The 20,556-nt window shown below is 40.6% G+C and overlaps 1 protein-coding gene across 5 annotated transcripts in view; it reads right to left on the bottom strand.

Moving 5' to 3' along the window:
* Nucleotides 1-20,556, bottom strand: part of SLC39A11 (solute carrier family 39 member 11) — a 641,085-nt gene that overhangs the window by 254,233 nt on the left and 366,296 nt on the right. For all 5 annotated transcript variants that reach the window (XM_073560128.1, XM_073560111.1, XM_073560102.1 and 2 more), the window contains one exon: nucleotides 15,221-15,338. In XM_073560128.1, coding sequence (XP_073416229.1) covers nucleotides 15,221-15,338 — 118 coding nt within the window. The remainder of the gene's footprint in view (nucleotides 1-15,220; nucleotides 15,339-20,556) is intronic.

The raw sequence follows: 20,556 nt of genomic DNA on the forward strand, positions 1-20,556 counted from the left end.
ACATAAATTTCAGTAGGCCAACATTTCAGATTTTTAAATCATTTTTCAAGCTGGTGTTATAAAGTATTCTAATTTACTGAGATAATGACTTTTGGGTTTTCATTGGCTGTAAGCCATAATCATCAATATTAACAGAAATAAACACCTGAAATAGATTTCTCTGTTTGTAATGACTCTATATAATATAAGAGTTTCACTTTTTGTATTGAAAAACTTAAATAAATTAACTTTTTGATGATGTTCTAATTTTGTGAGATGTACCTGTACCATTTTGGGGCAGATATGTTTTGATAGCCACTTATTGCATTTTATTGAAGTGTTGCAGCGGAGGATAAAAAAAAAAACATAATTCTGGTGTTTCAATTCCGTTTTCTCATTCCGCTGTTTACTGATTGGGTTAATTTATTTTATATTTTGATAGATCAGACTTTTATAAATGCAGCAATGCCAAATATGTCTACTTTTCATTATTTTATTTTTATTGTGGAAGAAGTGAGGTGATTTAAACTTTTTATATTTTTTTCATGTTTTTAAAACACTTTCAACTGTATTTGTTAGGGGACTTGAACATGAAATTTTGTGATTGCTTGTGCTATGTACAGCAATACCGCATAATTTCTTTCTTTAGTGAAAATCATGGTCTCCTATTCATGCCACTCATAGTCTGGCATTCACAGGAGAAACATCATAATAGGCAAGGGAGTCTTCGGTAGACCCTAGGACATCATGGCAACCCATCTGTGCCCCACAGACATGGATACGCTGATGGGCACATAGAATGAAGTGACCCATCTGCTGGCGTGCATTAAATGCCACTGTCTCAAATTGACAGCGGGATTTAACAGGTTAGAGGCAGATGACGGCTGAATAACACAGCCATCATCTGCCAGGAAAGATATGGGCTGCATTAAAGTCAGGGTGCTGGCATATTACTAAGTATACATCATATGTCAGGCAGGAGTAGTTGCCATGTTGTTTTTTAATAAATTTCTACAAGTATCTCTAATTACAGATTCAGAAAGAGAAGGTGTATACAGTATATGTTCTGAACAAGGAAATAATTTCCACAGAATGACAGATCTAGATACTCGCAAGATACCCTACATTTGTTAACAGTCAGTACTATGGGTAGGTCAGGGATAGTTTTTCATTAATCCCTTTCCTTTTTTGAGAAGTTTCTTCAATACAAGTTCCCGACATGTAAAAGTGAATGCTTTTCTAGGGCCATGTTAGCCCTGCACTTCTCCCAATCCCCTGATGTGTATGGGGGTTTTGATCATATCCCTCATTGCACTTGTAAGATGTAAAGCCCTACAATCTCAAAGGGAATCTATCACTAAGGAATGATTAAAGATTAATCTGTTCTGACACATCCCGTATGCTGCACTGGGAGCTTTTCAACCTCCTTAGGAAGCGTCTATGCATACAAATAAACACAGGTTTTGTTTATGCAGTCATTGGTTTTATTTCTTCTGACTTGTGAAAACTTTGTTTTATCATATGAAAATATATTTTACGTTCTGAATTTTTCCTCAAGCTTCTAAATTAACACTGGAGGCCAATATCACCATATATGTTGCAAATTTCGAAAGCCGGAGAAAGTTTCGGAACGGTTGTAATAAATGTAGATGGATCGGTGGAGATGGGACAAAAAGGAACAAGGGCCTCAGTTGCTCTCTAGTATTATAATTATCCCCATGCTGAAAAAAATCACAATACAGAGACAGAATGTGGAAGGCTGCACTCTAAGGGTATGTGCACACATTGCGGATTCATCTGCGGATCCGCAGCAGTTTTCCAAGGGATGTACAGTACCATGTTATCCTATGGAAAATAAAAACCGCTGTGCACATGCTGCGGAAAAATCCGCGTGGAAACATAGCGGTTTATTTTCCGCAGCATGTCAATTCTTTGCGCGGATTCCGCAGCATTTTTCTATCCGATTGCGGCAATCTGTCGCTAATACAAGTCGCCGGATCCGTTTTTTTTCAGAAAACGACGGATTGTGACTGATGGCAAAAAACTGATATGTGAAAGGGGCCTAACTCTGTCTCAACTCCTCCCACAGCAAGCGTCATAAACAGCATCAGCATAATCTCTGGATTGGATAGGGTTACATGGAAAAGTAGAAATGCACAGAGCACCAGAATAGCAGCCCTTGCATTAAAGATTATCAGGGAGTGCTGCGTCTGCAGGGAGGGCGATGTCTACATCAGCATGTACAGGAGAAGTGTGAGCTCTACTTACTGGAGCTCTACCCACCAATAGCAAGTCATGCTCTCCCACGACGTTCTAGAACCCAGATCTCAGGGAGATTTTGAGGTTACATTAAAAGAAGTCTGGGGATTCTCAGTCATGTGACCAGAGGCACAGCACAAGTTACAAAAAAAAATTGAGAAAGCAAAGTATTTAGTAAAAGTGCTTATCTATGGCATTTAGATCACATGAAAAATAATTGTAAAGGTGTGGCCAACCCCTTAAAGCCACAATCCTCATCAAGCCCAGACTCACATAAGGACAAGAAAGTGTATAGCATGTACTCAAAATGAATTGCTCCACACCTTGTATTTGTGAACCTATTTTCTTGCAAGGCATGAATATTTTTCCTGATGGACAAGTATTTATCACATTTTAGCCTTTGGACAAAGCTGTCAGCCTTTCCACCAAACATTGCTGCTATTAAATATGAAGGAATGTGATATTTTACTACTTTGGGCATGTGTGCATCTTTTGGCCATATTCCACATTATACAATGTAGGTGGCAATTTATATATTGTAGACTATTCTACTCATAACTTACTAAAAATAGAGCTTTTTTTGGGAAGTATGTGAACTTGGCCAGCTTATGTTTGGAAGTCTGACATTAAATGTCTCATGTACTGTCAGACAATCTAATGTGATAGAGAATGCGATAAAAAGACAGTCTGGAAACCACTTTTTCTTTGCAGTTCTGCTGTTTTTACACCCCCAAAATTCTGTCCACTAATGGTCTGCATTCTGTCTGACTGTCTGTTGCCGAGTGTAATCCGTTTCTAGAAGCAGAGAGGCCGAGATAGATTACTGGAAGTAGTGGTGGGTCTTTGTCTTTCTACTGGGAGAGGGGACAGTCTTCATCTCTCTGCTGCTGCTCCCCCCATCTGTTAAACTGCATACAAGCATAACAGAGAGACGGCCTTTGAGTTTTTGGCCAACAAGCCACTGAATAATGTCAGAAGCAATGCACGCTGTGAAGTGAAATGATGTCCTGCACCTATAATGGAGGCAGAGTGCTGATGAAAAAAAAACAACCTCTCAAGAAAAGTGGCTGGAAAGTTACGCAAGTTGAAAAAGTAGCTGGAAGATTGAGACTTCACACACATCTTGGGAACACTAAACTGGTATAAGCTACAAACTCAGCTTCATCTTGATGTGGGGGGTTAGGGTAGCAAGACTATGCCTTTCTGCAAGGAGTTTGTATGTTCTCCCCGTGTTTGTGTGGGTTTCCTCCGGGTTCTCCGGTTTCCTCCCACATTCCAAAGACATACTGATAGGGAATTTAGATTGTGAGCCCCATTGGGCACAGTGATGATAATGTGTGCAAACTGTAAAGCACTGCGGAATATGTTAGCGCTATATAAAAAATAAAGATTATTATTATTATAGATTTTATGCAAGTGCATTCAGCATTCCGAGGCTGTAAGTGCGGAAAGTTCTGCACGTGGTTCTCATAATCCAAACTGAATAAATCGAAATGTCTTGAAAATTTTGTTTCCATTTTCCAACCTTTGACTATAACATGTCTATCCAAGCTGTAATTTTCCATTCACTTGTTACAATTTCAATATTGAGGAGTGTATCTTTAAATCTTTGTATTGTGTTTTGGTCTACATAACATTTTATGGTATTTATTAATGGAGACCATTTTTGTTATGATAACTTCTTTATTGCTTTTGTTGGATTTTGACTTCAACAAAAGCAAAGACTCCAAAGATATACTGATAGGAAACTTATATTGTGGGCCCCAATAGGGGACAGTGATCAGGAGGTATGCAAACAGCTGCGGAAAATAATGAGTGAAATAAACAATATATATTCTGGATGTCCCTAGTAATTCGCCATTGCACTTGCTGCAAATAATGTTACATTTTAGTTTCATTCTTTTGGACCATTAATGCTATAGAGAGCACTGATAGCTTTGCGTGCCTGGTGTCTACAAAATTTGACTAATCGGGTCCCAAGACAGCACTGATCAGACCGGAGGCTGCACCGCAGAAGATCATCTGTGTGTCTACAGCACATAAAGGTAAGTATATACCGTAAGGCTACGTGCACACGGTGCGGATTCTGCTGTGGAATTTTCTGCGCAGATTTTGCTAAATCTGCAGGTAAAATGACCTTCGTTTTACCTGCAGTTTTTGTGCAGATTTCCCCTGCAGTTTTCACCTGCAGATTTCTATAATGGAGCAGATGAAAAACTGCTGCAGAACTGCACAAAAGAAGTGACATGCTGCAGTTTTAAATCTGCACCAAATCTGCGTGGAAAAATCTGCAGCATGTGCACAGCATTTTTGTTTTACATAGCCTTAGGCTATGTGCACACGCTGCGGATTAGTCTGCGGATTTTTCCCGCGTGGATTTTGCAAAATCCGCAGGTAAATCCGCAGGACAAAAGACCTGCGGATTAGCCTGCAGTTTTGCCCTGCGGTTTATCATCTCTACAATGGAGGAGATGGCAAACCGCGGCGGAATCCGCAGAAAAGAAGTGACATGTCAATTCTTTCTGCGGATTGGAAACCGCAGCAAAAAAACGTGCAGAAAATTCTGCACCGTCTGCACTGCGGGTTTCCATTGGATATAATGGTACTGTACAACGCAGCTAATTCTGCTGCGAATCTGCAGGGCCAAAACCGCTGCAGATCCACAGCAGAATCCACAGCGTGTGCACACACCTTTAAATGGTACTGTACATCACTTGCAGTTCTGCTGCAGTTCTGCAGGGCCAAATCTGCTGCAGAACTGCACCAGAATCTGCACTGTGTGCACATACCCTAACTAATGTGGCACAAAACTTTAGGAAGGGACTTGTTATAGATCTATGTTCTTCCTACTATTTTGGACAATAATTTCATTAGAAAGTCACATCTTTAAAGGTTAAAGAAAAATTATTAAGGACATGAAAACAAATTATTTTTAAGCCACAGGACGCCGGGCATATTTTTTTCCCGAGTCTTTAGCAAGAGCCAAAACTTGTAGGCCACTTATCATCAATGTCCCGGTTCATCAATGATGGATTGGCAGCCTTTTACGCTCTCAGTAAGATGGACACACTCCCACTGCCAGGTCTCTGATTCAGTGCTCTTGTGTGCAATGTTTCATAGCCAACCTTGCTCTGCTTATTGATCAAGGTAATTTGTGAGCCACAGGAATGATTACTTCCTACCATCCTGCATATCTTCTTCTGGTAGGACATTTAAAATGTCATTCCCACTTTTAAAATGAAAAATGATGTGGGGGCAAAGAAAGTAAACAACAAAAAAAATCAATTTCTTCACAAAATACGAAGCTACACCAAAACAATTTACTCTTCCAGAGTTCACTGAAGACTGCTTACATTTCCAGCATCCTTTATTTAGATAGTGACTTTAGGTGAAGCAGGATGACCGGCTTGTTGCCCGATTTTCATCAAGCGGTCGCTCCATTTCTTTCAGTTGCAGGTTTGCAATAAAGTCGTACAGACTGTTAATAAAGTCGTACAGACTGTTGCATGATGTATTTTTTTATTCACTCCCTCAAAACATCAGTAAAGTAAAAACTTTCAACCAAGAATATATATATTTTTTTTAAATAATAAACACAAAAACTGAAACCAGTGTGAAGGGAATCCAGCCAGGGCTTTAGTACTTGTTGTAGTCTCGTTCCCAATTTCCGAGACCCCCCCCCCTACACACGGAGGTAAAATGTGTGCAGTGATCTAGAGTAGATAACTGATAAACATGTTTTCTAGAAGATAGACTGGCCTGAGACATTGTTTTTCTCTGCAGGCGAGCGGTAGATCCTGCAAAATTTGAGAAGATGGACAGCGATTTTTTATTTATTTATTTTACTCATTTATATAGAGCCATCAATTCTACAACGCTTTACAGACATTATTGGCACTGTCCCCAATGGGGCTCACAATCTAAATTCCCTATCAGTATGTCTTTGGTGTGGGAGGAAACCAGAGAAACTGGAGGAAACCCATGCAAACACGGGGAGAACATACAAACTCCTTGCAAATGTTCCCCTTGGTAGTGCTAACCACTGAGTCACCGTGCTGCCCATTGGATGAATACTGTTTGGGCAACAGCTATCTTCTCAACAACAAGCATGAGTATGTTCTGAATGGGGATGGCTTTTCTCACATGGAAAAAAATGATTAGATGCTGAACTCTCAGGGTATGTTTTCACGCTGCGTAGTAGCAGCGCTTTGGACGCAGCATAATCCCGCTCAACCCAAAGCGCCGCCCCCTGTTGTACGGGCGGTGATACCGCATGTGCTCAATGAACACATGCGGAATCACCGCATCCTATCCATAGACTGGGCTATTTATCTTACAGAGAAGAAGTGTCTCCGGTTTCGTGGGTGTGTCACCTGCGTCTTTGTACGCATAGTGGAAACAGGATTTCATAAAATCTCCTCCACTATGCTGTAACATCTGGACGCTGCAGCTGTCAATCCACAGCAAATCCTGATGCATTACGCCACGTGGAAACATACACTTAAAGGTGTCAGGCGCTCAAATTCAAAATGACCAGTTACAGAAATTCAACAGGAATAAATTCAGAAGGATGAGTGTTGAAATTCAGAACCCAAGGGTGCTACAATTCAAAGGTTCAGGTGCTGAAATTCAAAAAGATTGCATACTGAAACTCTAAATTATAGGAAGTTGAAATTCCAAAGGACCAGGCGCTGAAATTAAAATCAATTAAGTGCTTAAATTCAAAAAGATCAGTGTTGAAATTCAAAATGATCGACCTTTAAATTCAAAGGTTCAGGTGCTGACATTTAAAAGGACTGATAATTAAAGCTCCAAAGAATACGAGGTTGATGATCAAAACGATCAGACACTGAAATTCAAGATGATTGGGCACTGAAAGTCAAAGATTCAAGTGCTGGAATTCAAAATGAACAATTAGTGAAATGTAAAATGATAGGAAGTTGAAATTCAAAATGATCAGTAGCTGAAATTCAACAGCAATGATTGCTAAAGTTCAAAGGTTCAGGTGCTGAAATTCAAAATGATTGATCATTGAAATACCAAAAAGTATCAGGTTGAAGTTCAAAACGAGCAGGAACTGAAATTCAAAATGATCAGGTGCTGAAATTGAACAGCAATGGCTGCTGAAATTCCAAAGGATCGCTCACCGAAAATACAAAGGAGAGGAGGTTGAAGTTCAAAACGATCGGGTGCCGAAATTGAAAATGATCAGGCACCGAAATTCAAACTGATCAGGCAATGAGATTCAAAGGTTCAGGTGTTGAAATTGAAAATGATCAATCAGTTAAGTTTTAAAGGAACCGTCATTGAAATTCAAACTTTCCGATCCTTGTCTCTCTTGACAGCTGTCATCGGAGGAAAGACGGGAAGCCCCAATAAATTAAAAAATCATCTAGTCTCGCCAAAATCGGCTTAGTTGATTTCATTGAATGTGGATGGCTAGCCTTATAAGTTGCTTAAGCACAATGACAATGCACTTATTTTGAAGTGACAGTAAAGTGTCTATACACCTTAAAATGCAGTCAACTCGACTCTCATTGAGGGCGACGGCTATTTCCCTTGACTCCTCCCCTATAAACATGCATGCTCGATGGCATGCAGCTCAATAGGAAATATGTTGCTACACAACTCTGATGCCTTTTTCCTCTCCCAAGTTGGTAACCCTTCACACACATAAAATTAGCAAAACTGGTAGCTTTGTCTGACTTTACTCTTATGTGCATGGACAGTTTTAGTCCATACTAGTGAGGGTACGTGCCCACGATCAGGAATTGCTGCGGTTTTGAAGCTGCATATTTCTGCAGCATCAAAAGCGCAGCTGCCAGATGTTACAGCATAATGGATAGGATTTCTAGAAATCCCCATGTCCACTATCCCAATGTCCACCTGCGGATCTCAGGCGGAAACTGACATGCGTCTTTCAGATACGCAGAATATCAATGTCTCTTGCGGAGAAGAAATTTCAACAATAGAATGTATTAGATGCAGTAAATCCACACAGTTAAGTGAACACATGCGGATTTACCTATGTTCAATAGAAGGCAGTGCTTTGGACACAGCAAACAAACACTGCGTCCAAAGCGCTGCTACTTCCAGATCATGGGCACGTACCCTAAGGATACGTGCCCACGATCAGAAATTGCTGCAATTTTGACGTTGCGTATTTATGCAGAATCAAAAACGCAGCGGCCATATGTTATAGCATAATGGATGGGATTTCAAGAAATCTCATGTCCACTATGCGCATATGCGCACCTGCGGATCACCTGCAGAAACTGACATGTGGCGCAGGTTTACGAGCCGCAGCAGGTCAATTTCTCTTGCGGAGACCCTAATCTCCATCTTAAATATGTGTTTACCTCAGGTGAACAAATATGGAATATGGATCCAAAATAGCAGTCAATTTTTGGTGAGCAGATCCAAGTGACCTAGATCACCAAAAAGAGCCAGCCTGCCCAACACCAGTCGAAATAATTTAAGGTGGCATTGCTCATTACTGTAAGTCCACGCTCTGAAGAGTTTGCATGATCCTTGTATATGCAATACTGATATAGAATGATAAAGTTCTATCTAGGGTCTAAGGGATAACGTCCCTCTTTCTGGAGAGTGATGTGCCTGACATGCCAATATAAGGAGACTTAAAGGACAAGCAGTGCTCCTCTTGGAAATTAAATATGCAAATTGCCTCCTCAGAGAGGAAGAGGATTTGTACTGTAGCGCCACCTAATGGAAGTAGGAACCCTAAAAGGCAATATCAACCCTATAACGAACCTTGTCAACTTACTTAGGATAAAAGTCAAACCAGAATCTCAACTTGCAGACAGATCTGTTTCCCATCCTAAGTTCAAAGCATGAGATCTGAATTGGCTACATGAGAGGCCTTTGACCAAGTCTATACATATCATGTGAATTGTGTCTTACTCAAGAACCTGGAGTTTATACGATGGAAATAATGGATACTAGTAGCAATAGGCTGAAAAAGAGTTACTAAACAATGTAAAACCCTAAAATGTAAAGATTTACCCAACACTAGGCGTATCAATATCCAAATCTACCATAAAGAGAAGACTGCATGAAAGTAAGTACAGAGGGCTCACTGCATGGTGCAAGCCACTCATAAGCATCAAGAATCAAACGGCTAGACTGGACTTTGCCAAAAAACATTAAAAAAGCCAGCACAGTTCTGGAAGAACATTCATTGGACAGATGAAACCAAGATCAACCTCTACCAGAATGATGGAAAGAGAGAAGTATGGCGAAGGCATGGTACAGCTCATGATCCAAAGCATACCACATCATCTGTAAAACACGGCGGAGGCAGTGTGATGGCTTGGGCATGCATGGCTGCCAGTGGCACTGGGTCACTAGTGTTTATTGATGATGTGACACAGGACAGAAGCAGCCAAAAGAATTCTGAGGTATTTAGAGCGCCATACTGTGTGTTCAGATCCAGCCAAATGCAGCCAAACTGATTGGTTGTCGTTTCATACTACAGATGGACAATGGCCCAAAACATAAAGCCAAAGCAACCCAGGAGTTTATTAAAGCAAAGAAGTGGAATATTCTTGAACGGCCAAGTCAGTCACCTGATCTCAACCCAATTGAGCATGCATTTCACTTGTTAACCCCTTCCTGACATCCGACGTACTATCCCGTCCCTGGGCCCCGGGCCCCTATGCCCATGGACGGGACAGTACGTCTACCGCGATCAGCGGCGCCCACGTGGTGAGCGCCGCTGATCGCGGCCGGGTGTCAGCTGATTATCACAGCTGACACCCGGCACAATGTGTCAGGGGCGGTCACGGACTGCCCCCGACACGTTAACCCCTTGCACACCGCGATCAAACATGATCGCGGTGTACCGGGGGTTAAAGGGAAGCATCGGCAGGGAGGGGGCTCCCTCCGTTCTTCCCTGAGCCCCCCACGGAAGCACAATGTGCAGTGCTGCTGCCGGGGGATCCTTTCCTGCAGGCCCCTGAATCCAAGATGGCGACGGGGGCCTTCGGGGGCCTGCAGGAAGCTGGCTTCCTCAGTGCCTGCAAAGCATAGGCATGAGGAAGCCTTGTGCACTGCCTGTGACAGATCGCTGATCTGTCACAGTGATCTGTGATGTGACAGATCAGCGATCTTTCACAGAACAGTGATGTCCCACCTGGGACTATTTAATAAAGTAAAAAAAAAAAAAAAATAAAGTGTTAAAATAATTTAAAAAAATCGCCAAATAAATTAGAAGAAAAAAAAAAAATATTCCCCCAAATAAATCCATTTTTTGAAAATAAAAAAAAAAAAACAATAAAAGTACACATATTAGGTATCGCCGCGTCCGTAACGACCCGCCCTATAAAACTGTCCCATTAGTTAACCCCTTTAGCGAACCCCTTAAAAAATAAAAAACGAAGCAAAAATTAATGATTTATTATCATACCGCCAAACAAAAAGTGTAACGCGCGATCAAAAAGACGCATATAAATATCCATGATACCGTTGAAAACGTCATCTTGTCCCGCAAAAAACGAGCCACCACACAGCATCATCAGCGAAAAAATAAAAAAGTTATAGCTCGCAGAATAAAGCGATGCAAAAATAATTATTTTTTATATAAAATAGTTTTCATTGCATAAAACCGACAAAACATAAAAAAAGACCTAAATGAGGTATCGCTGTAACCGTACTGACCCGAAGAATAAAACCGCTTTATCAATTTTACCGCACGCGGAACGGTGTAAACGCACCCCCCCAAAGGAAATTCATGAAACGCTGGTTTTTGTTCATTCTGCGTCCCAAAAATCGGAATAAAAAGCGATCAAAAAATGTCACGTGCCCGAAAATGGTACCAATAAAAACGTCAACTCATCCCGCAAAAAATAAGACCTGACATGACTCGGTGGATCAAAATACGGAAAAATTATAGCTCTCAATATGTGGTGATGCAAAAACTATTTTTACAATAAAAAGCGTCTTTTAGCGTGCGACAGCCGCCAAACATAAAAACCGCCATAAATAGTAAATCAAACCCCCCATTATCACCCCCTTAGTTAGGGAAAGATAATAAAATTAAAAAAATGTATTTATTTCCATTTTTCCATTACGGTTAGGGTTAGGGTTAGGGCTAGGGTTAGGGCTGAGATTAGGGTTAGGGGTGTGTTGGGGTTCGGGTTGGAGTTAGAATTGGGGGTTTCCACTGTTTGGGAACATCAGGGGCTCTCCAAATGCAACATGGCGTCTGATTTCAATTCCAGCCAATTCTGAGTTGAAAAAGTCAAATGGTGCGCCTTCCCTTCCAAGCTCTGACATGCGCCCAAACAGTGTTTTACCCCCACATGTAGGGTATCAGCCTACTCAGGACAAATTGCAAAACAATTTTTGGGGTCCAATTTCTCCTGTTACCCTTAGGAAAATAAAAAATTGGGGGCAAAAATATCATTTTGTGGAAAAAAATGATTTTTTTATTTTCACGTCCGAGCGTTATAAAATTCTGTGAAGCACTTGGGGGTTCAAAGTGCTCACCACACACCTAGATAAGTTCCGTGGGGGGTCTAGTGTCCAAAATGGGGTCACTTGTGGGGAGTTTCAATAGTTTAGGTACATCAGGGGCTCTCCAAACGCACAAGACACCCGCAGACCATTCCATCAAAGTCTGCATTCCAAAACGTCACTACTTCCCTTCCGAGCCCCGACGTGTGCACATACAGTAGTTTTCTCCCACATATGGGGTATCAGCATACTCAGGACAAATTGGACAACAACTTTTGGGGTCCAATTTCTTCTGGTACCCTTGGGAAAATAAAAAAATGGTGACTAAAAGATCATGTTTGTGGAAAAAATACGAAATTTTTATTTTCACGCCCGGGCGTTATAAACTTCTGTGAAGCACTGGGGGGTTCAAAGTTCTCACCACACATCTAGATAAGTTCCTTGGGGGGTCTAGTTTACAAAATGGTGTCATTTGTGGGGGGTTTCCACTGTTTAGGTACATCAGGGGTTTTCCAACCGCGACATGATGTCCGATCTCAATTCCAGCCAAAAACGTCAAATGGCGCTGCTTCCCTTCCGAGCTCTGCCATGCGCCCAAATAGTGGTTTACCCCCACATGTGGGGTATCAGCGTACTCAGGACAAATTGCACAATAATGTTTAGGGTCCTGTTACCCTTGGGAAAATAAAAATTGGGGTGAAAAGATCATTTTTGTGGAAAAAATATGATTTTTTAATTGTACTGCTGTACGTTATAAACTTCTGTAAAGCCCTTGTGGGTTCAAAGTTCTCACCACATATCTAGATAAGTTCCTTGGGGGGTCTAGTTTCCAAAATGGGGTCACTTGTAGGGGGTTTCCACTGTTTAGGTACATCAGGGACTCTCCAAACGTGACATGGCGTCCGATCTGAATTCCAGACAATTTTGCATTGAAAAAGTCAAACGGCGCTCCTTCCATTCTGAGCTCTGCCATGCGCCGAAACAGTCGTTCCCCCCCACATATCAGGTATCAGCGTACTCAGGACAAATTGCACAATAACTTTTGCAGTCCAATTTCTCCTGTTACCCTTGGTAAAATAAAAAAAATTGAACCTGAAGTACTTTTTTTGTGAAAAAAAGTTAGATGTTCATTTTTTTTTAAATATTTAAAAAAATTCCTGTGACGCACCTAAAGGGTTAATAAACTTCTTGAATGTGGTTTTGAGCACCTTAAGGGGTGCAGTTTTTAGAATGGTGTCACTTTTGGGTATTTTCTATCATACAGACCCCTTAAAGTGGCTTCAAATGTGATGTGGTCCGTAAAAATAAAATGGTGTTGTAAAAATGAGAAATCGCTGGTCAACTTTTAACCCTTATAACTTCCTAACCAAAAAAAATTTTGGTTCCAAAATTGTGCTGATGTAAAGTAAACATGTGGGAAATGTTAGTTATCAAGTTTTTTGGGTGCCATATCTCTGTGATTTAAGGGCATAAAAATTCAAAGTTGGAAAATTGCGAAATTTTCAAAATTTTCGCCAAATTTCCGTTTTTCTCACAAATAAACGCAAGTTATTTGAATGAAATTTTACCACTAACATGAAGTACAATATGTCACGAGAAAACAATGTCAGAATCACCGGGATCCATGGAAGCTTTCCAGAGTTATGACCTCATAAAGGTACAGTGGTCAGAATTGTAAAAATTGGCCCGGTCATGAACGTGCAAACCACCCTTGGGGGTGAAGGGGTTAAAGACTAAACTTCAGACAGAAAGGCCCACAAACAAACAGCAACTGAAAACCACCGCAGTGAATGCCTGGCAGAGGATCAAAAAGGAGGAAACACAGCATCTGGTGATGTCCATGAGTTCAAGACTTCAGGCAGTCATTGCCAACAAAGGGTTTTCAACCAAGTACTAGAAATGAACATTTTATTTACAATTATTTAATCTGTCCAATTACTTTTGGTCCCTTTAAAAACAGGGTGACACATGTTAAGGAGCTGAAACTCCTAAACCCTTCATCCAATGTTAATGTGGATACCCTCAAATGAAAGCTGAAAGTCTGAACTTCAACTGCATCTGAATTGTTTTGTTTAAAATTTAATGTGGTAATGTCTAGAACCAAAATTAGAAAAATGTTGTCTCTGTCCAAATATATATGGACCTAACTGTAGCTTGACTACAGACTTCCACTACCACCATGGATAACTCTCTTAAAGTTGTGAGCTCCTCCTATATTCCCACTTCTGTTAACTATATTACCATGTACAGGTCCCAATAGGACCATTAAAATATTTATATTCAAGCACTATGCCTCTTTGAAGCAATCAATGAGACAGATCATTCAGCATTGGCTCCTTTTGACCTTTCCTCATCTTGCCTTACAACCATTGCAGACCTGTAAATCTTACTATGACCCTAATGAACTAAGGCCTTGTTCAGCTCTGCTGCCAAGCCAACAGGACAATCAATCACACAAAAGAATTTATCATTTTCAAGATAAGAGCAAGCTCAGGGCAGGAAAAAGAAGGAAAAACATAAGACCCTAAGAAACCAGCTCATACAGTAGTGTATTAGGTAGAGAACAAATTATAGATTCAGAGTCATTGTCAAAGCTGGAAAAAATAAAGGTCCTATAGTGTAAAAAGAGAAAGGACTCGGAGGGCAAGATATAAGGTGCAAGTATTTCCAGGCTCTATGGTCTTCATTTATATTGCACTACAAGGTTATCCATGTAATGCTTTATACTTTAAAAGGAGCAATGTAGGAGCTCAGCTGCAGTACCAGACAATCCAAGAAAAACAATCCAATTTAGCTTCCAAAGCCGCACCTGTGCTGAGGCAACGCGTTTCGAACAATAGTAGTTCTTTTTCAAAGCTGCTTGCAATGAGAACAACATGCGAATATATACCTCCGCCTCCTAATTGCAAGCCACCACACACATGATGCACAATGACAATTAAGACAATATGTTGAAACAGAACTACTATTGTTCGAAACGCGTTGCCTCAGCACTGGTGCGACCTTTGGAAGCTGAATTGGATTATTTTTCTTGGACGTGAGACTACACGGTACTCGTGCTTCCACGCACCACTAGCCAAGGCAGGTGAGCTGGTTTATTCAACTCAGTACCAGACAATACCTGTGTGCCGCTGTGGCGCTGTTTCAGGAGAAATGATAGATGTTGTGGGTGACAGTGTCATATATTGTACTATATATTCCTCCTATATAACCATTTTTTGCAGACAATACAGCGAGGAAATCCTGCCATTGCCTTCATAAGACAGGAATAAACGTGTTGCTTCCCATTAAAGTAAAAATGTTCAAAAATTTGCTCAAATGTGGTACTGTCAACCAATTGTGTCCTGATGTTACATGTTATAGCAGCCCTCTCACAAAAAAAAAAAAGCTGCACTCAATCATTACACAGGATACCAAATGTCTTGTGCTGACACGCCACATTCAAAAGATGGCCAATTGACAGCACCCCAATTATCATGCTTGGTATATGACAACATGGGATGCTTGCCTGTGTGAGGGACCCCTCTACCTATCCGGATGGTCAGATCCCGGTCTTCCTCCTTCTCCTTGACAGTTTTGGAGTCGTTATTCAAAGTTGTAAAAGAGAAAGGATCATCACTTAAACCCTATAAAAAGAAAAAAGATATAATCATTAGAAACTGAAAATATATATCAACGAGATACATGCAACAATGTAGAATCTGATTGATAGAATTATGTCAATTCTATAGTTGTTCTGCAAATTGCTGGGTTTTAGATGTAATCGCTCTCACAATATTATATGCCAAGAACAATAGTGATCAGTTTACTATTCGCTGTAGATGACGTTACTACTGGTATAGTGGCATTATACAACAATAACACTATTTCACAGTTTTAAACAGAGTATCTGCAAAACGTTGAAATACTAAGTTACATCCTGTATTATACTCCAGAGCTGCACTCACTATTCTGCTGGTGCAGTTACTGTGTACATACATTACATTACTTATCCTGTACTGATCCTGAGTTACATCCTGTATTATACCCCAGAACTGTACTCACTATTCTGCTGGTGCAGTCACTGTGTACATACATTACTTATCCTGTACTGATCCTGAGTTACATCCTGTATTATACTCCAGAGCTGCACTCACTATTCTGCTGGTGCAGTTACTGTGTACATACATTACATTACTTATCCTGTACTGATCCGGAGTTACATCCTGTATTATACTCCAGAGCTGCACTCACTATTCTGCTGGTGCAGTCACTGTGTACATACATTACATCACTGATCCTGTACTGATCCTGAGTTACATCCTGTATTATACCCCAGAGCTGCACTCACTATTCTGCTGGTGCAGTCACTGTGTACATACATTACATTACTGATCCTGTACTCATCTTGAGTTACATCCTGTATTATACCCCAGAGCTGCACTCACTATTCTGCTGGTGCAGTCACTGTGTACATACATTACATTACTTATCCTGTAGTGATCCTGAGTTACAACCTGTATTATACCCCAGAGCTGCTCTCACTATTCTGCTGGTGCAGTCACTGTGTACATACATTACATCACTGATCCTGTACTGATCCTGAGTTACATCCGGTATTATACTCCAGAGCTGCAATCACTATTCTGCTGGTGCAATCACTGTGTAAATACATTACTTATTTTGTACCGATCCTGAGTTACATCATATATTATACCCCAGAGCAGCAGTCACTATTCTGCTGGTGGAGTCACTGTGTAGGATTAGTGGGGTCTGACCTCTCAGGGCCAGCTATTGTTTACATTGGCATGGTGGCTCTACCATACAAGTTGTAAGTGAGCTCACGTTCCCATAAATCAAGCAAATATGGCCATTCCTATGAAGGGCCATCAGTGCCAAAGATCCTGGAAGAAGCTTGATAAGCCCAAGTGTTGATTTTCCTTTTTGAACAAGATTTTGGAATAATTATAACGATTGTCGGAACCCCTTATTGATCTCCGCAGGCACGATATAAGCTGGGTATTATACTACTGTCACATTCAGAGTCTGTTAGCGAGCATAGCAAAAATACATTAACTGGCAAGCGTTTTCCGTTATCACAAGAGATTCGGTGTCTCTTCCAATTAATCACAGTCCTGCGTTATCTCCAACTCTCCCTTTCCAGTCCTGACTGCATACAAATCAACTGATAAACTGCAGAATGCATAAAGCATGTGTACAAGACCTTTATACGCCGCGTTAATTTGTATTGAATCCTTATGTAGCCGAGCCTGTTGACAGATCTCATTTTCTGGCATGACTCTTGATGCTGAGAAAATTGCAAGGACGAGAACATAAAATTTCCTAGCAGAAGAAGAGAGAAGTGGAGACTGTGAGAGTTTCATCAACTCCGAACATGGATGTTTTCTTGGGAGGAAGCCAAAGCGGAAACATCGCTTCTACTGTATTCACAAACAAATCATCTCGGCAGTCGGGAGGTTACACGATGCAATCAAATCCGGCGTGAAAGCCCACAACAGGCTAATGAAATAAAGCACGGAAGACATATTGGAAGTGCAGCATTTTTTTTCCTCCTTAATAGAAAAGGACTCATAAAAAAAGAGTAAAATTTTAACAAAACAGAAAGAGGAGACATTTCGTTTTTTTCATATTATCAGACCGGCGCTCAATCTAATGTTCTTTATTGAAATACAACTGCAGTCACACAAAATAATCATCATCCGGTCAAATAAGCAATCCTGCTCGGGATTGCTTATTTGACCGGATGATGATTATGACATTTTGTAAAGTCAAAATTGCCAAGTGCCTTTCAGAATGTCAATCCGGTCATCAGATGTAACGTGAAGATCCGAGGCACTGATTCAAAATCTGCGACCTTCATCCCCCCCACCATGTGCCATTTATAATATTGGTGTTGACCTTTTGGTAAAACGATACCACGGCCTAGGTATGACCCCTGCATGTCCTGTATCGCTAACGCATAAAAGTCAAGCACTGATGACAAATGCACTGATGAGCTGGTTAGCGGTGGAGGTGTGGATCTCCAGCTTTGAAAACTTTAATTTTTAGGAGTCATTCAACCACTGGGGAAGAAGGACTTCAAAAATTAATTCACTGAAAGGTTCTGACAGGCACTTATGTAAATGTAGAAGTGTATGGTGGCACCTAGTGTTCTAAGTGTATGGCAACGTGTACGTCCACCTAATGAACAGAGTGCTGGCGGGTATTGCCCATAGCTCGGTCTGTGCAGGGATTCTCTAACTTCTTTTGGACATTCAAGGTTAGTCTGAAGGAAGAGAGAGAGCAGCAACTCAATAGCGAACGCTGACTGATTGCAGGCCTCATGTGGAATAACAATGTCATACAAATCTCAGGAGAACTGGCTCGGATATCTCTGGAAAGGCACCAGTACCATAGGGGAGTATAAGGTAAATGTAATTTACAATGAGGAATGTAGTATTTAAGAATGGGTTATCAGAGTAGTGGACAACCCCTTTCATCAACGATTAACAGTCTTTCAGAACTTTTGATATTAAAGTAATTTCTGGGATAGCCCCATTAATCCTATTCAGTTGTTACTCTGATCCATCTAGGCAGAAAGGGGTGTAGGTTACGTCAATCTTGGAACATTGATTCAAAAAATGAGCCTGAAGTTCCGGACAATGGTTCATGGATCTGTCAAGATCTAAAATCAATCTGAAATTAGACAACAAGACCTGATTGTCTCCTAAGGCTCAGTGATTATATGAGCCTACTCTCATGCATGGGTAGGAGGCTGTGTCAATTTAATCTGTGATTTCTATTGTGCGTCATTGCGAGTCATTCTGCTCATTTATACAGGACATTCATTGATGTAATCACTTGTCATAATTTGCATTCTGGAACCATTTTCCCTTACACAACGAAAGGTCCAATATTTTTCAATATTTTAACACTCATCCAGAAAGGCTGCACAATATTTGGATGGGAGCTCCTGACAATCTTCTTTCTAGTATTATCTCTACAAGTATTATACCACAAATTTCCAAATTCTGTCCCTCCTTTCATCATGGTGCAACAGTATTCTGGATTCATCTGATTACACAATGTAGAATCATAGAATCATAGAATCGTAGAGTTGGAAGGGACCTCCTGGGCCATCTGGTCCAACCCCCTGCTCAAAGCAGGATTCGCTAAATCATCCCAGTCAGATGTCTGTCCAGCCTCTGTTTGAAGACTTCCATTGAAGGAGAACTCACCACTTCTCATGGCAGCCTGTTCCACTCATTGATCACTCTAACTGTCAAAAAGTTTTTTCTAATATCTAATCTGTGTCTCTTCCCATTCAGTTTCATCCCATTGCTTCTAGTCTTTCCTTGTGCAAATGAGAATAAAGTTGATCCTTCTACAATGTGACAGCCCTTGAGATATTTGTAGACAGCTATTAAGTCTCCTCTCAGTCTTCTCTTTTGCAAACTAAACATTCCCAAATCCTGCAACCTTTCCTCATAAGACAGGGTTTGCAGACCGGTCACCATTCTGGTCGCTCTTTTCTGAACTTGCTCCAGTTTGTTGATGTCTTTTTTAAAATGCTTCTGTTAATACATCCTAGAATTGCATTTGCCTTTTTTGCTGCTGCATCACACTGTTGACTCATATTCAGTCTGTGATCTATTAGTATACCCAAGTCTTTTTCACATGTGCTGTCACTTAGCCCTATTCCTCCCATTCTATATATGCTTTTTTCATTTTTATTGCCCAGATGTAGTACTTTGCATTTCTCCCTGTTAAAAACCATTCTGTTAGTTGCTGCCCACTTCTCCAGTTTATTTAAATCTTTTTGAATCCTCTCTCTCTCTTCTCTAGTATTAGCTATCCCTCCTAGCTTTGTGTCCTAGCATGTACTTCCACAGCTCTGTGATACAATCTTTGGTAACTTTGCACATCTTTCCTTTCTGTCCCCCTTAGTCAGTAATGACACTAGAACTGGGTGTCTGTTGTCATAGTCCATCTGTGGATTTGGAAATGTTAGCTAGACATCTGCATGTTTCTTGACTACCTGTTCATCAAAACATTTTTTTTTAAGTCTTCTGACACATTTCAGCAGAGTGATTCTTCACATCTTCCCCTTTCCTTTTTCAGAAAAATATTTCATATCCTCCTGCGATTCTTATTAGGAGAACTTTTCTTTACATCCTCTTCTGAGTCAATTCATGAGATTGATTCTTCACATCTTCGCCTTATACCTTTCAATAGAACAATTCATCACATTTTCCTCTGATTCCTGCTATCAGAATAATGCTTTACATCTTCCTCTGAGCAAATCAGAATGATTATTCACATCCTCCTTTGACACTCTTTTTGTTGGCGAGTTATTTACGTCCAAAGGACGTCCATTATCTGGATGCTTTTCCTTTGATCATACCTCTCTCGACATACTTTTGCCACCTAAACATAACAAAACCCTATAAGCTTATCAGTTTTAAACACTGATGACCATACTTCACTTTTAGTCACTCAATTTTTCCATTCACTGATTCACAATGAAACTGATCACTTGATTTTGTTGCACTCTTAGATTACGTAAAAATCCCACCATGTTCTTACGGCTGTATTCTGGGACATGCAGATTCATAAAAGCTTCATAGTCACAGGTTGGAGTCCAATTGTCTATTGTGTATGCATCTCCAAGTTTGGATACTAAATCCAGGCCAATCTCTGCTCATTCTGCATCTATCCAGCTTGTTCCAGCAGAGAGATCTTATTCTCGTTCCGCCTTGTCGCTTTTGCGAGTTCATCTCTGACTAACGAGTATAATTATCCTGATTGTATTTCTGATTCTACACATCAATTCAAGAAATAGCGCTATGTAAATTGTGAAAGAAT

This window comes from Dendrobates tinctorius, unplaced genomic scaffold (genome assembly GCF_039654945.1).
Source record: "Dendrobates tinctorius isolate UK_male_01 unplaced genomic scaffold, ASM3965494v1 ptg000014l, whole genome shotgun sequence".
NCBI classification, from domain to species: Eukaryota; Metazoa; Chordata; class Amphibia; order Anura; family Dendrobatidae; genus Dendrobates; species Dendrobates tinctorius.